This window comes from Rosa chinensis, chromosome 6, assembly GCF_002994745.2.
Source record: "Rosa chinensis cultivar Old Blush chromosome 6, RchiOBHm-V2, whole genome shotgun sequence".
Lineage (NCBI taxonomy): Eukaryota > Viridiplantae > Streptophyta > Magnoliopsida > Rosales > Rosaceae > Rosa > Rosa chinensis.
The window spans coordinates 53438298-53453755 of record NC_037093.1 but is presented as its reverse complement, the minus strand read 5'-3'; the positions used below and the strand labels follow the sequence as shown (position 1 = coordinate 53453755).

The 15458-nt window shown below is 37.0% G+C and overlaps 1 protein-coding gene across 2 annotated transcripts; it reads left to right on the top strand.

The window, feature by feature from the left end:
• Positions 1-5603: 5603 nt before the first annotated feature.
• LOC112174559 (FCS-Like Zinc finger 5) lies at positions 5604-6941 on the top strand. Of its 2 annotated transcripts, none has more exons than XM_024312348.2 (2): positions 5604-6003; positions 6198-6941. In XM_024312348.2, exons 1-2 carry the CDS (start codon positions 5696-5698, stop codon positions 6328-6330), a joined length of 441 nt encoding a protein of 146 aa, XP_024168116.1. In that variant the 5' UTR covers positions 5604-5695; the 3' UTR covers positions 6331-6941. The 2 variants fall into 2 exon arrangements, with proteins under 2 accessions (XP_024168116.1, XP_024168115.1); XM_024312347.2 differs by having other exon boundaries at positions 5604-6009; positions 6198-6932.
• Positions 6942-15458: the final 8517 nt, after the last annotated feature.

Below are 15458 nucleotides of genomic sequence, written 5' to 3'. Positions count from 1 at the left end.
CAAACTAATTTATATTATGTATCGGTATACTTTTCTCTATTATATACCTAAATAACAAGCACCAACAACATTCTCAATCAAAAAAAAAAAAAAACACCGACAAGCAATGGAAACAATTTTGAAACCAAAATTAACAAATAGAAATCTCTCATAAGTCCCCTACCATGATCATTTATTTCATTATCATATAGAAAAAAGAATTATACTCTTGAAATGAATAAACTCTTCGTATTGGTTAGATTTTCTCTTCATCTTTTTCAACACAAACATTAAGATGAAACACTTCGCCCAATTAGTCCGATCTGCAATGCCACTATAAGTTCTTCATAAAGTTAAACTTGTGAATCATTTTCCACAAGTTGCTTGAGTTAGCAACTCGTTCTCGTCAGCCTATCACCATATTAGAGGTGTTTCAATTTTACCTTCAATTCCAACTCTTTTTTTTTTTTTTTTGCAAAGTAGCATACTTTTTAGGTTTTCCTTCAAGATATTCATAACACTTTTGTCTTGCCTTTTGATTTAATACTCACTAATTCAATGATTTTTGTTGTTCATTGCAGGGATGTTTATGAATAACTAATTTACCCTCCTCTAAACAGTACAAGAGGGAAAAAGTACTATACATATATCACTTTTGGCTCAAGCTGATAAAAGATCATGGCTAGAAAGAAAGTTTCAAGTCTACAATTGAGAATTAACCTAGAAACCACAAGATCCACGAACGTCTAGCAGAATTGCCAGGAAAATTGGGAGGTCATTTCAAATGATCTACCAAAACAGATAGTATAATAGACAACCAAATGAGGACAATGCTCTAGGAATGTTGGAATTCGCAAAAAATATGATTACTAATTGTAATTATCAATGCAGTGTTGTGGAGAAGTTGACCCTAGATGAACTTGAGCACGGACTAACAAATATATTTCCTGAATTGGCACCTCATATTGTCAATTATTGCCTGATAAACAATATCAAGGTGAAGAATCTTCTCTTTTTTTTTTTTTTTTTTGAAAGAGGGCCAGAACGGCAGCTCTTAAGCCTTTACCATTAATGAAACCGTAGAATACATTGGGGGGGGGGGGGGGGGACATGATACATGAACCCCAAATTACAATAAGCATAAGGAGAACATCTCGAGATAATAACGAGAGTATCAATAAAAAATATGTATTCTAACATGCACCAATTAGCGAAGAGTGCACTTCTGGCTACTCTATTCGCTTTACAAATGTGGCGACATACCGGAAAGTAAATGCTTACTTGAAGTCATAATATACTAATAAGATCAGCTTTCCCACTATGTTGCCACCGGAAAACTAATTTGGTAGCACTTAGTTTCATCCTGCCACTAGGTGAAGAATCTTCTTACCTACATATGGAATCAAAAAAGAAGAAAATGAAGCACAAAGTTTCAAGTAAATAACAGTAAATCTTAATTAAAAAAAAAATCTATTTTGCATACTATACTGAGTTCATTGTTATGCAGCGTTTTTGAAGGATGTAACAGCTGTTATGCTGATGGAGATGTTGAGGAGAAGCCAAAGAAGAAAGTCAGCCGCAAGTGAAGAGATGGAGAGAAGATGGGAGGCAACACAAAGGGAGAGGCTAAAAAGCAGGAAGTTAACATTAGATGAGATTAGTTTGAAACGCAATGTTTATATTTTGTGTTACACATTATGAATTTCAATGAATTTGCTTAAGAGTTTTCAATTCTATATTATGTAACACATTATGAATTTCAGTTTAATAGATCAATAAACTTCATCTGAAAAACAAAAGTGTATTGAACAACACCAAATTTTTTTCTGATTTGTTTCCAAGCTTCACAACTTAATTGTTGACTTTTTTGGTTATGTTTTTAGACACAATGGTGCAAGGATTGGATGTGTGTATGTCAATCTACCTTCGAACATAACTTAAACTCTTCTCTATGTTGACTTATTCAAAGCAAATGAGTAGGTGCAAATGGAATGAAGATTAAAATTGTATAATGGTTTAGAATAGTTTCACCAACATTTCTTTATAGTATTCATCTACGGTACATTAATGTATTAATACATCAAGATAAAAATAAAATAAAAATTAGTTCGATACAAAGATAAAGTTGCCTCAAACTAGTCCCACTAATTTATGGTGTCAATCTATCTCTCGATCGAACTAATTTATATTATGTACCGGTATACTTTTCTCTATTATATACCTAAATAACAAGCACCAATAACATTCTTAAAAAAATAATAATAAATAAATAAATAAAATAAAATAATAAATAAATAAAAACCAACATGATGCTTGGCACAAATTGAGAAAAAATGGACCATGAAGTCGTTAGAAAACTTCAAAGATATCGAGATAAAGCTCATACCCCATGCCAAATGATCTGCAGTTTCAACAATTCTACAATTGCTTGCTGACATGCTGGCCATTTGAAATTTGGTGATTTAGATTATGCATAAAACATTGTTTTGGAAACTATGCTACAGAAGGAAGAGAAGGAACAACAAATCCCCTCGTGGACTCTTCATGGATCAAGCCATGGAGACTAAGATGGTTAAGACAATATATACTTAGTATCACGGTAATATGTTATGAAGAGTTTTCTAGGGATCGAAACTTGTTATGACTTATGAGTTATGACCTGAGAGTCTGAGACTAAGGCAAAGGAAGTGCTTGCATTGTTAGCTAGGATGCATGACAAAGTTGAAATATTCTTTTTGTTTTCTATAAGGAAAAAAAAATGAACAAATTAGATGAAGGAGCTCTCCGGCACTCGCTGTTTATGTTATCAAATAAGATTACCTTAGTTAGTTAGGTATCAAATGATGCAAATTTGAATTGATGAACCCATACATATTTTTCTTCTAATTTACACACAATCCACATAAACAAACGTTCCATATATAGTGTATGTCTTAAAAGCACGTCCTAGATAATTTCATCCCTCTCAATATTTTGCTAACTAGACAAAATAAATATATATATATATATATATATATATATTATATATACTGACTAGTGTTCGCACGGTCACCAAGTGACCACAGATTTTGTGTTCACTCACTATTGGATTTAGTTTCAAGGGTTGAGATTAAAACTCCTAAAAATTGTTCTTTTAATCTCAACTCTTTGCTACTCTAGCTTTCATCTTGGTGTCAATTTGCTACCCTTGATTTTATTTCAGCCAATTTGCTACTATAGGTTTTCACAATTAGCCAATTTGCTACCCTAAGGATTATTTCTGCTATTTTGCTAATTTTTGTCATATTAATTTGTTTATTTCTTCGTCCAAACATGGATTAATTTTGAAAATCAAATGTAGTAAATGACTAATTTTAAAAATTTAGGGAAGTAAATTGGTTTTTTTTTTTTTTTTGAAAGAGAAGACGTCATATTTCATTGAAAAGTGCTAATTGTCACAAAAGAAATTGCTAAGTTCTGGAGGGACATGCCCACTCCAAGAAACCTACCATCCTGAAGCCAAAGTATACTTAGCTAGCTTGTGAGCTAGCATATTTGATTCTCTATAAACATGAGAGAAAGAAGAGCCATCTAAAGAAGAAATAGACAAAGAAATATCGTCAATAATTCTACCCAACTGCGAGGTATCATCTCCATCAGTTTGGATAGCTTGAACCAACTGCAGACAGTCTGATTCAAAGATAACTGGAGCTAAAGAATTCTCCTCCACTAGCTTACAAGCTAATCTGCTTGCCAAGGCCTCCACAACTATTGGCTGCAAAACATCAGAGCACTGACCACAAGCACCTGCCACCACCGTGCTATCAGCATCTCTTACCACTATCCCTAACCCTCCCCGACGTGTGCCTTGGTCAAAGGCACCATCGATATTCACCGTAAGCCAACCTGCAAAAGGAGGACACCACAGCTTAACCTGCCTCCCCAATCTAAGTGTCACTCTATGTCTGGCTACCACAAAAGAATGTAATATAGCATTAGAATGACAAAAGACCTATTGCACAGTCCTTGCCTTTCCAACCCAAAGTCGCTGGTTTCTCTCTTTCCACACCCCCCACAACAACATCAACAATAGAGCAAAAGCACGAGGTGGGACTAGAGTATAGCATAGAGCAAGCCAATCCAGCAAAGAGCTAGGTGGAGTATGCAAAACCGGAAATAAATCTAGGGCCAACCCAATGACATAATCACACATAAAACAACACTTCCTACTAACATGAGATAGGGTTTCCGCTTCCGTATTACAGAACAAACAACCATCCTCAACTGGGACTCTTCTACTTCTGAGTTGAGAAGTAGTTGGGAGTATAGAAGCACAAACTTTCCAAACATGTACCTTAACCTTCCCAGGGATAGGAGCTGCCCAAATAAGCTTCCAATGACTCGGATTGGAATTAGAGGAAGAGCCACTAGTGAGCACAGAATGTAGTGAAGAAAATGCAATTTTATAGGCACTCTTTGTAGTACACAGACCTTTCATATCAAAATGCCATATTAGTCTATCCAGAACAATGCTTCTACTAAGCGGAATGGAGCAAATTAGTAGAGCTTCATCCGCAGGAAAATTTTCAGAAATAAGCTCTTTGTTCCAATGACCATCAACCATCAAATCGCTAACGAACCCCATAGAAGATGGACCATACCTTACTGGACGAAACAAATTCGGCCTTGGGATCCAAGGATCATCCCAAATCTGAATAGAAGTACCGTCTCCAACCTGCCATCTAAGATCTCCTTGTAATACTGATTTAGCAGTAAATTGGTTAATCTTGAATACTTAGATTAGCAAATTTGATGGAATGGTAGTAAATTGACTAAAATAAAACCTAGGATAGCAAATTGGCTAATTTTAAAAACTTAGGGTAGCAAATTAGCTGAAATAAAACCAAGGCTGGCAAATTGACACCAGGTGAAACCTAGGGTAGCAGTTTGGCAATTATGCCCAACTCTTAATATTAAATTCAAAGGTGAGTGACTACAAAATTCTTGTTTCCCCAATGATGGTGTGAACATTGTTTATTTCTTACACACATACCACATGCATGAGGCTAGTATCTTGAATGGAAAGTCTACAATGCAAAAAGAGAAAGTCCAATAAATGCTCTTTCACCTAACACTTTATTTCATGATTCTCGCAATAATAATGAAATTACAATAATAAAACATTTAGGAAAAGCCAATAATGAAGCAATTCAAAAACATAGCGTCAATTATGCTGATTTATTTATGTTGATATTATGTTTACATTAATTTCATCCTCTCAATATTTTGTTAATTAAGACAAATTAAAAAAAAAATCATTCGTAGTCAGAAATAAACAGTGTTCACACGATCATTGAGGAAACAAGAATTTTGTGGTCACTCATCTTTGAATTTAATATTAAGAGTTTGGCATAATTGCCAAATTAAGAGTTGGGCATAATTTCCTATTATCAAAATCTTTTCTTTTTTTTTGAAAGGATTATCAAAATCTTAATTACAGGAGAAATTTCTCAGTGAAAAATTAATTAAAGAGAAAATCAGAATCGCAAAGAAATTTAAAAAAGCGCGGAACTTTCCACGTGGCAAAATAAATCGTAACTCTACACAAAAACACGAACTCCTCATGACGAGTCCATGAAGCCTTTTCTTCTCCACACTCCTCTCTCTCTCTCTCTGTGTATTCCGTACACTCCCAAACCTCTAAATTCCCCAATTCCCGAAACCCTAGCCGCCGGAGATGCCTACGCGGGCGAAGCGGACCAGGATTTGCAGCTCGCCTAGCTCCGGGGAGGCCGGCGTGATCCGCCAGCTCCCGCCGAAGGAGCCGGAGCAGTCCAATTGCCGGTTCGCGGCTTTCGGAAATGTTGTCAGTTCTGTGAAGCCATCGCGGGAGGAAGCACGTAGAGATCATGCTCGGCCGGCGATTCTGACGGTGTCGTCGCCGGAGATTGTTTTTATGGAGCCCGCGGCGGCGCAGGTTGATCAGTTCCTCGACGAATGCTACTTTTGCCAGAAGAGGATCCCTCAAAACGCTGATGTGTTCATGTACGGGTGAGAGGCTTCTTCTCTAAACTACGTCTCGGATTTTTATAATTTTTCTTGTTTTCTAAAAAAATATTTTTAGTAATTGTTTGCTCTGTTTCACTGGTTGGTAACAAATGAATAAGGATTACAGTCATTTCAGTGAAATTTGCACAGTAATTTCAGTAAATTTAGTGAAATTTGATGTGTAAATGCAGACTTTTTGGTGCATTCTGTTCGGAAGTGTGCCGTTTCCAGCAAATTTACAAGGACAAGGTAGCGGAGCAAGCACTTGTTAAATCAACTAGAACCGCCATCAACGGCACGAAGAGCAATGTGAATGGCTCATGAGTAGGTAGAGAGACCAACTTGGTGGCGCATGGCTATCATATTTTTGAGATTTGCCTGCGCTTTTGGTTGTCACAGTTGTAAGTATTTTGCATTTAAATTGCTTCATTTGGGTTATCAGTAGGTTATATATAGTAGTAACTAGCTCCATTTAGGATCAGAAATAAGAAGTTGGTTAATTTTCTTTTGAAGTACGGAATGTATTGCCATATTTTTGTTTCGGCATTCAAATGGAGCTAGCAGAGCTGTGGTCAAGATTTCCTCAGATACGAGTTATATAAATGATAAGAATCGTAAACATGTGCAAAACTTAGCCTGCCTTCTTTCATTGAGTTTGTTTCTTATCTGCAACTTTAGGTCTTACGACTTTGGTTTGTTATTCTGTAGTATACATGTTTTCCTCATGAAGGAAGGATTACTTTGTTTTTCTCCCTACCAGAATGACCATCTAATTTTCATATCTCATGAGAATTTGGAGTGTGTAGTCAAGAGCTTGCTTGTTGGAAGTCCTTATTCAGCATTTATGTATGTATATACATACAAACATATATGAGCAAGCTTTCACTTCAGCCTTGATATCTAATGTTATATGTAAACTGGTATATAGATTGCAGAACAAGGAAGGAATGCCATTCTACCAAAAAACTTCTAGGCATATGACTTTCATAGAATGAACATGTTTGTGAGAAATGATTCTGAATCCTTGTGAACATGCTCTACAAATGATTACTCGATTTGCTTCTAGGTTTACGGGTATATTGTATTATCAATCTCATGTGGTTTTAGTAGTCGATAGTTAAGACATGAATTTGGCCTTGATCGGAAATTTGACTTGTTACGCAATGGTGAATTCGGTTCCTCACTCTAAGAATTAGGTGAGTGAACAAATTTGGGTAGGTGCTATAATTTGCAGTGCTTTTTATTACTTGAGCAGTTAAGTGTGTAGTCAAGAGCTTGCTGGTAGTGTCACTACTGTGAACGTGCTATATCAACTTGAGGGAGACAATTAGGTGTGTATAGCTGTCACAACGTTATGAGAGCGTCCTTTTCTTTATCTGAAACAGTTTTAAAATGCTGTCTAAAGAGTAATTTGATCAACTAGCAGGAGCATTTGTCTCGCTATTTCTTAGTTGATGAACTACTGTCATGTGCAGTTAGGTCCATGATGTAACATTAGTAGCTTTAAATTTATAGTAGCAGTAAATTCTTTTCAATAACTGGGCGTATTGTTGAGTCTTGATTTGAATGTGAACACAAATAGACTGTAGGTGGCGAGAAAAAGTCTGATTGAAACAAGTAGCCACAATGACAGAATTTTAGGGGATACATATGTTTATCCGATGAAGTTACTGCTGCAACAGTTGATCTGCTAGCATTATATCACTGCATTATTCAGTGGTTTCATGTCTGCTGTTAATGAAGAGCTGAAGTACTGGGCGGCTCTTCCAAATTATGATAGTTGGCTCTTTTACCTTAGTAAATTTTGCTTCTGTACAGTACCTGATTTCCAGGAGCACCGAGTTACAAGATGTGGTATTCTTGTCTTCCTTTCCTCTACAGCCCACGGCCCATTTAAGACGCTCCTTGTACATGAGTCAACCGAACCTCGAGATTAGTTTTGGGCTTTTAAGTGTTTTAAGTAGGGCTCAAGTAAATAAAATTTGTACATTCTATTGGGTTAAACATGAGCAAATTCTAGTAATTGTTTCAATGGTTTTTGACCCGATTGTAGTATTTGCTGCTACCATGTATTTAAGTATATGACCCGTCAAACAGACCCTTCATCGCCAAGTAATGGGTTGTGGGGTTGTGCCCTTGTTAGAGCAAGTGCACCGGTGCTCTTTTGCCCGGGCACCACCTCAGCATTCCATGATTTTGACTGGGCAAGTTCTATTTTTCCCCTCCACCGGGTCTGTTTTGCCTGGGCAGCTTTTGCCTTTGTTTGACCAAGGGCAAGAAAAATGTCAAGCAGCTGCCTTTTTCTTTGCCCAAGCTTGGCCTACTGCCACCTCTGCCCACCACTGATCGTGGCTGACGTCACATGGGCCAGCAAGAGAGAGACGCGCCAGAGCAAGGCCGTGAAGAGCACGGACCAATTAATGTGAGGAACTAGGCAAGCTCGATGAACAGTAAAATGAACAGTGAATTTAAACAGTGAAACCCATTGGTGAACAGTGAAAAAGGTGAACAGTGTTGACCGGGCAAGAAAAACAACGGGTGCAAACCCATGTCCAGTGGTAGTGAATAGTAACTTGACCGGTCGAATTCTTGACTTCTCGACTTTGCCTTTTCTTGACTATGGGTGAACTGGCTCTTATAGGGAAAAAATTATTACTGTGACAGTTGGAGCAGTTGGAGTATTCAAAGTTGAAAACTTCACCACAAACTGGACAGTCCTATACAGACATGAATTCTCTGCTCGGGTTGTCGATGCTTGAATGTGCACCGAGCAATTTAAACCCCAAGACATGCATGTTGTAGATACTCAAAAAAATGTAGAGCATATAGTTTTGTCAACAAATATTTCATTGTTAAAAGTTGTAGATACATAGATACCAATGCAATATTTTGTCGCCAAAAGCTGTATAAAAAATAAAATAAACGGGCACATTTTTTGACCAACAAATTTTTGCTAAAACTCAGCCTAAAAAGAATAAAACTAGACATACTTTTGTCAACGAATTATTTGTTGGGAAAAGTCTTTCCATTTAAAAAGTAAAATAAAAATATACACCTTACCAACAAATCTTTCACCGTCAAAAGCCTTAAATAAAAATATATATATATATATATATATAATAAAAAGAGACACACCAATGCTACGAAAGTGCATGTCCTTCAGCATGAACATCTGTAAAAAAAAAAAAATTAAATTGGATACACCTTCACTGATAAAAGATCCGTCGACAAATGTCACCCTTCAAAATAAAAGATATAGAGCACATTTGTGGATGAATAAGTCATCGTTAATAGCTCCAATAAGAAAAATGAATAAAGGGATTGTTGGACAAACTCCCATAAAAAATAATTAAAAAATGGACAAACTCTCACCATATAGGTAGAAGCTAGCAATCCACCACTTTGCCTACCAACATGACGTTTACACTGCTCTCCCACAATCATTTTGCATAATTTAGGCTACTCAAATTTTTTTTCGTTTCTAAAAGATAAGAATTAGAAGTTCTAGTTTCAACTCCAACAACTTCTTCAATATACTCTTCTCTTTTTTATTAGTTGACATTGTTAAATTTTTTTCATACATAATTATATTATTATATGTATTTTATGAACTTGATTTTCTATTATTGAATTGTTAATAATTTGATCTTATTTTAGGTACATTTAATAATTATCTCTATTAGTTAAAAAAAATTAATATACGAAAACGTTTAAAGTGTCGTGAATTTATAACTTCGTCTTGAATCCCTCAAACTTTGAATTATATCTAAGTACCAAAATCCACCAACGGATTGATACTAATATAAGTCATGAACTGAATTTTGTAACAAAAAAAGAAGAAGATTGATTGAACACATATCTTAGATGAGTGAGTGACGTCTTTCAAATACGAGGTACCACTGGTCCAAGAATGAAGACCACTCTATCTGCCGTCTTCAACAGAACATTTGCGAGGAACACGAGGCTGATGTAGATGATCCTCTAGTCTTAGGCCTAGAGGAGGTTTCGTCATTAGCAGTACACAGGAATTTGAATGTGGATACCATGCCATTTTATATTAATTTTAATTGAAACTAACGAGGATCGATGATGATGATGATGCATGCTATCACTGTCACATTGTATTCAGTGGTTGATGACGCCAATGGAGAAAGCTTCTTCTCTTGACTCTTCTTGTTGGATCTTCTCGATCTCATCGTCCGTCTAGCTACTGAGCTAGTCTTTTAGGTCAAAAAGCTTCAGGGCCTGGTCTCACAGTCTCACTTAGCTCAGAACGACAGAACCTACTCGACTCAGCCCTCGTGTTCCTCTGAATCCTCTCTGATCGAGTTATGGGTACGCAGCACTGACTACTTGCTTCTTCAACAAGCAATCTAAACGAATCATTAATACATAATAGGCTAAACACACACGACATCGGTCACCACCTAACTCATTATATCGGATCAAACCTACTTCAATTACTGAAAGCCTAACCTTACGCGCACTCACGCAGTAAGGAGTAATGACATACAAGTATGTGGGTTACTGACTTACTGTAGTGGTCTGTATACATATGTTTACCCACTGGAGAAGTTCTCTCTCTTTAACTTGTCATAGATAACTGGGCATGCATTGCCATTTTGATGTTAATTTTTTCGATCATGATCTTCCACAGAATGAAATCTAATTCAGTATCACCCACATATGAATCGGAAAGCTCATCTATATATAAAACGGGGCGTCATGCATGCACACTCATCATCATCATTATGATCTTCAATACCTATAATCCCCATGCCAACCCTGCAGGTTTCCTCATCATAGATCAATGATGGTGTTTTAATTTTTGGCATATTGCTGTCCAAAATAATATTGTTCAATTTTTATCAAGTTGGTGATCGAATTTAGGGAGTAGTTTCTTGAGAAATGGAAAAAAAAAAAAGTTTATTTTTGCCTTCTTGATTCTGAAATCACTAACATGCACTGTAGTTACGTAGGCTTTACTGGGTTTATTGTAACTTTGTTCTTTTAGAATCAGACATATGTGTATGCTTAGGTCATGTTCTCGTGCTCCATCTATATCTATGGTCATCATCCAAGCATGCGATAAATGCCAGATTCAGAATTCAGAAGAATTTGCATGGGTCTGAATCAGCTAGCACCAGCCACCCACCCATGTACTCATATTACGTACACTATATGGGACCATGGACCAGCCTAGCTAAGCTTCCTGCGGAGGAGGTAATCATTGAGTTTGGCTGGTTGCTATTTTCATGTAAAAAGAAACAAGAATTAGCACTTTCACTCTGATATATATCTGATACAGCCTCTTCGATCGATCAGTTGCATGTGCATGCCAAGTGAAATGTATATTTCAAATTTCGTTTCATTTTCAAGCAATTTGAATGTATATGAAAGACGGAGTAGCCAGTGGCTTCGTGATGTAGGAATATGCATGTACGTACAGCATGATTGATCGAGCAAGTAGTACAGCTTTGATCATTCTTCCTCTATCGGGCTTATTATGTAACCGGCCATCACAATTAATCAAACCCTAAAAGGATTAATTAAATGATGTCCTTCACCTATAATATGCTATAGAGTTAGGTAGTTTGTATGAGAAATGATAGACCAGAGGCTAAATCTTTCGACTTATTAATTTTTGACACTTAAATTCTCAAAAGTCACAATACAAATACACATTCTATCATGACAGATTTAAGAATAAATTACTTAATCAACCACTGTTATTGCAAAGATAATGACCAAAATGTATGTACTGAAAAGAAAATATGAATTTTTTTTTTTTGGATCAAGAGAAAATATGAATTTGATATCAATTAAAATTTAACAAATTACATATAAGTTATTGACAAAAGATTATTTAACAAATACGTCTTTTAAAGATTGAATTAAACATATAAGGAATGACTAAATCTAATTAAAATTTGATATTGAGCTATTTTATGCTTTGGTAAAGACTTATGCATGCACAGGCAGTGACATATATACATCGATCACCATATATATAGTAGTTTAACTGTGCATTTAGTTTTTTTTCGGCTTTAAAAAGAAAAGGGAAAAGAGAATTAATGTAGTATATATTCAAAAGGAAGTAGCAAATCGATCAGAAAGGTTTGTTTTGGAAGTTGAGCCCTTCTGTCTTGTTCGATCACTTTATCTCTTTAAGACTTCTTCAAATCTATCTAGGGCTTTGCTATATCTGTCTCTGTAGATTGTTTGTGTTCTTTAAGTTATCAAAAGAAGATTGTTTGGCTTTGCTTCAGAAACCAGGAACCAACGTCCCACACTCCCCTCCCCACTCGGATTTTTTGCCTCCCGTCTTCACTACTCAACCAAAGCTAGCTAATTAAAGCTTTATACACACACATACAGAGAGAGGAGTATATATATTAATGCATAGACACCTAAATAAAATTTATTTGGACTTTACATTTTTCTTATATATTTAGCTAGACGAAGAAACACTTCCTATCTAGCTAGCTAGGTTGCTTTGCTTGTCCCGTTGTTCTTGCCTGAATGCCTGAGTTCCAATTTTGAATTAATTCGTGAATGTCTTAACCTCTTATCGTTTATCTTAGAGAAAAATGCACCATCAGTGCCTCAACTCTTGTGCACCGGCCAAGTTGATACCCAAACTCTCAGTGCTACCAATGTGATACCTGAACCCATATTTCGCTATCGACGAGGTATTTCCGTCAGATTTTGGTAACAACTCCGTTTAAAAAGTCACGTGCCAAGCACATGGGCTAAAAAAAAGGGGCAAACACGTCTTTTGGCCTAAAATGCATCCTAATCGATCAAAACCTCCACTTATCCTCCATTCTCAGATTCATCCAAAGCAACCATTCTAAGGGCAGAGGCTCTCATGCCAAGACGATCATGATCTCGTATCACCACCATTCCAAGCAAACGGACACGCAACTCGGCGCGGCCAGCCGGAGCAACAAGCACTTCCGGAGCGGCGTCGTCCACGTGGGCACGTGCAGCCCAGTCGCTCAGACTTATGCAACCAGGAACACCAACACCAAAAAATTCTACGCCGCGACGCCGACGACGCTGAGCCAGAGCTTCGTGACTACCAGAAGATTCATAGGGAAATGGAAGACGGCTCCGACGAGGGAGGCGAGAGTGAGCGGGTAGGTGATGCCCTGGGCGCGAAGGTAAATGCGGATTGGGTGGCTTTGATGTTAATGGTGGCGGTGGTGATATTTCAGGGGGCCATGATGTTGGTGGACGCGGTGGTGATGTTTCAGGGGGATTTGCTGGTGGAGGTGGGGGAGATTTCTTAGGTGGCTCTGATGGTGGTCGAGGTGAAATTTTGAGGAATCCCAAACCCAAACCCATTCTACTCACTCTCATTCTCCTCTCATCCGTCTCTGACTCCCCTGGACTATCCCTCATCTCATCAAGCCCATTCGACTTCTCCAAATACACCCTCCGATTCAGGTTGTGCGGGTAGTGTTGGTATTGCTCTTCCACGACGACGACGTCTTGGCCGTAATTCTCTTTGTCCAGATCGCCGTCGATAGTGTCGTCGTCATCTTCCGGCTAGTATCGATTGGCAGGTGGCCGGGAATACGGGTTGTTCCAGAGGTGGCCATCGTCTTTCAGAACCCTAATTTGGAAATTTGGGTAATTGGGTTGTGATTCCGGAGAATTTTCAGATGGTGGTAAATGGAATGAGTTTTAAGCTTGAGTCTCTGAGTTGTTTGTATGGGTCACTGTGGTTGTGGCCATTGGGTTATGTATGTGAAGTCAGGCTTATGGAAAAAAAAAAAAAAAAAGATGATTTGGATTGGATTCAAGGACTTGAACATGACATGAACAATTGCTGGAATTGAGGGATGAAGTTCATAAAAACTAAGTGTGAAGCAATCACGATGTGGTAGAAATTTTAGATAAGAATATTTGGAAGAAGATTGAGATTGCAGCAACCAGCAACAACTGAACAAAGGAGGAGGAAGAAGAAGAAGAAGAGGGGAGAAGAGGGGAGAAAAAATTGTAAAAAAGAATTATGGGGTCATTTAAGTCATTTCATGACATTTTTAGGGCCCACGTGCTTGCCAAGTCACACATTTAACGGAGCCGTTAGCAAAATCTGACGGAAGTACCTCGTCAATAGCGAAATATGGGTTCAGGTATTACATTGGTAGCACTGAGAGTTTGGGTATCAACTTGGCCGGTGCACAAGAGTTGAGGCACTGATGGTGCATTTTTCTCTTTATCTTAACCTCCATAGTATATATTGCCAATGGCATGCCTTATCAAGAATTAAAGCAAACGCGGTGCCCTTCTGCTTCTCATATAGTCAAGTGGATATATAGCCCATCCTATATATGTTAAACTTTTGTCCAAATTTACAAAATCACATACCGAGTACCTGATTATTTGGATAAACAAGGCAGAGCTACTTGACAAAATTGATGAGCAACGAGTAAAACTAGCAAAACCTTGCCCAAGTACTACGTTGCTTATGCGTGCAGCTATATTCAACTCTCTCTCTATCTTTCAAGTTTAACAATTCCTTGATGAATGAACTCTATAGCTAGCTTTCTGTTGTGTACAAATTACAATCATCCCGGAACACTAGCGAGGTTTGTTTCTTATACGAAAATGCAAAACTCCAATCAAAGACTCTACACCAAGCAGCTAGCTACGACTATAGATACTAACTTGGTGAATGGAAAAAGGATCAAAACATATACATGCATATCCAATAAAAGGCTCGTCTCTACATTGAATTCATAATTTTTTTTTTATTATTATTATTTTTAAAGAGAGAAAAGTTCAATGCCTAGCCAATTAAATTGAAATGCAACACATTTATAGAAAAATACACATGTCTATCTAGAATTATGAGTAATGTTATTGAACTAGATGTATCAGCGGAACGGGAAGTTATTTCATAAAGACAACATATAAGGCTTGGCGAGTTGACAAAAGGGATTATTGGGTACATAATTGTTGAGTATCCACAACTACCAGCTTCTTTATCCTCCTCATTCTCTCCTGAAAGAAAGAAAACACGAGAGTAGCAGTTACCTATGACAATAAAATTTATTCATATGATCTATATGTATTCATTAATTTATATGTGTTCCATTTCATGAAAGCATACCGTATAATAATATCTCTATATAAAACAATTTCATTAACAGTATTAACACATTGAACGTCATTCACCGATATAATCAACTGAATGTAAGAATTATATTCAAATACGTAACATTACACTTGTATGAAGAATTTTTCGATGAATTCAACTAATTATATACTTTCAAAAGGAATGCAGTAGCTTTTCCAGCAAGAAGCACCGAATCAAAAGTGGGTGTACAAGAAGAACTTAATTATTAAGAAAACCAAAAAAGTGATTGAGAATCAGATCAGAAGCAGGGAATCTCTTCCCATTTTTACTTTGAGCGACTAAAGTAGACAAATCCCGTGGG

Coding starts and splice junctions, on each gene's coding strand:
- LOC112174559 (XM_024312347.2), top strand. CDS start 5,696: ATGCCTACGCGGGCGAAGCGGACCAGGATTTGCAGCTCGCCTAGCTCC. Junction 6,010..6,197: donor GCTGATGTGTTCATGTACGG/GTGAGAGGCTTC, acceptor GTGTAAATGCAG/ACTTTTTGGTGCATTCTGTT.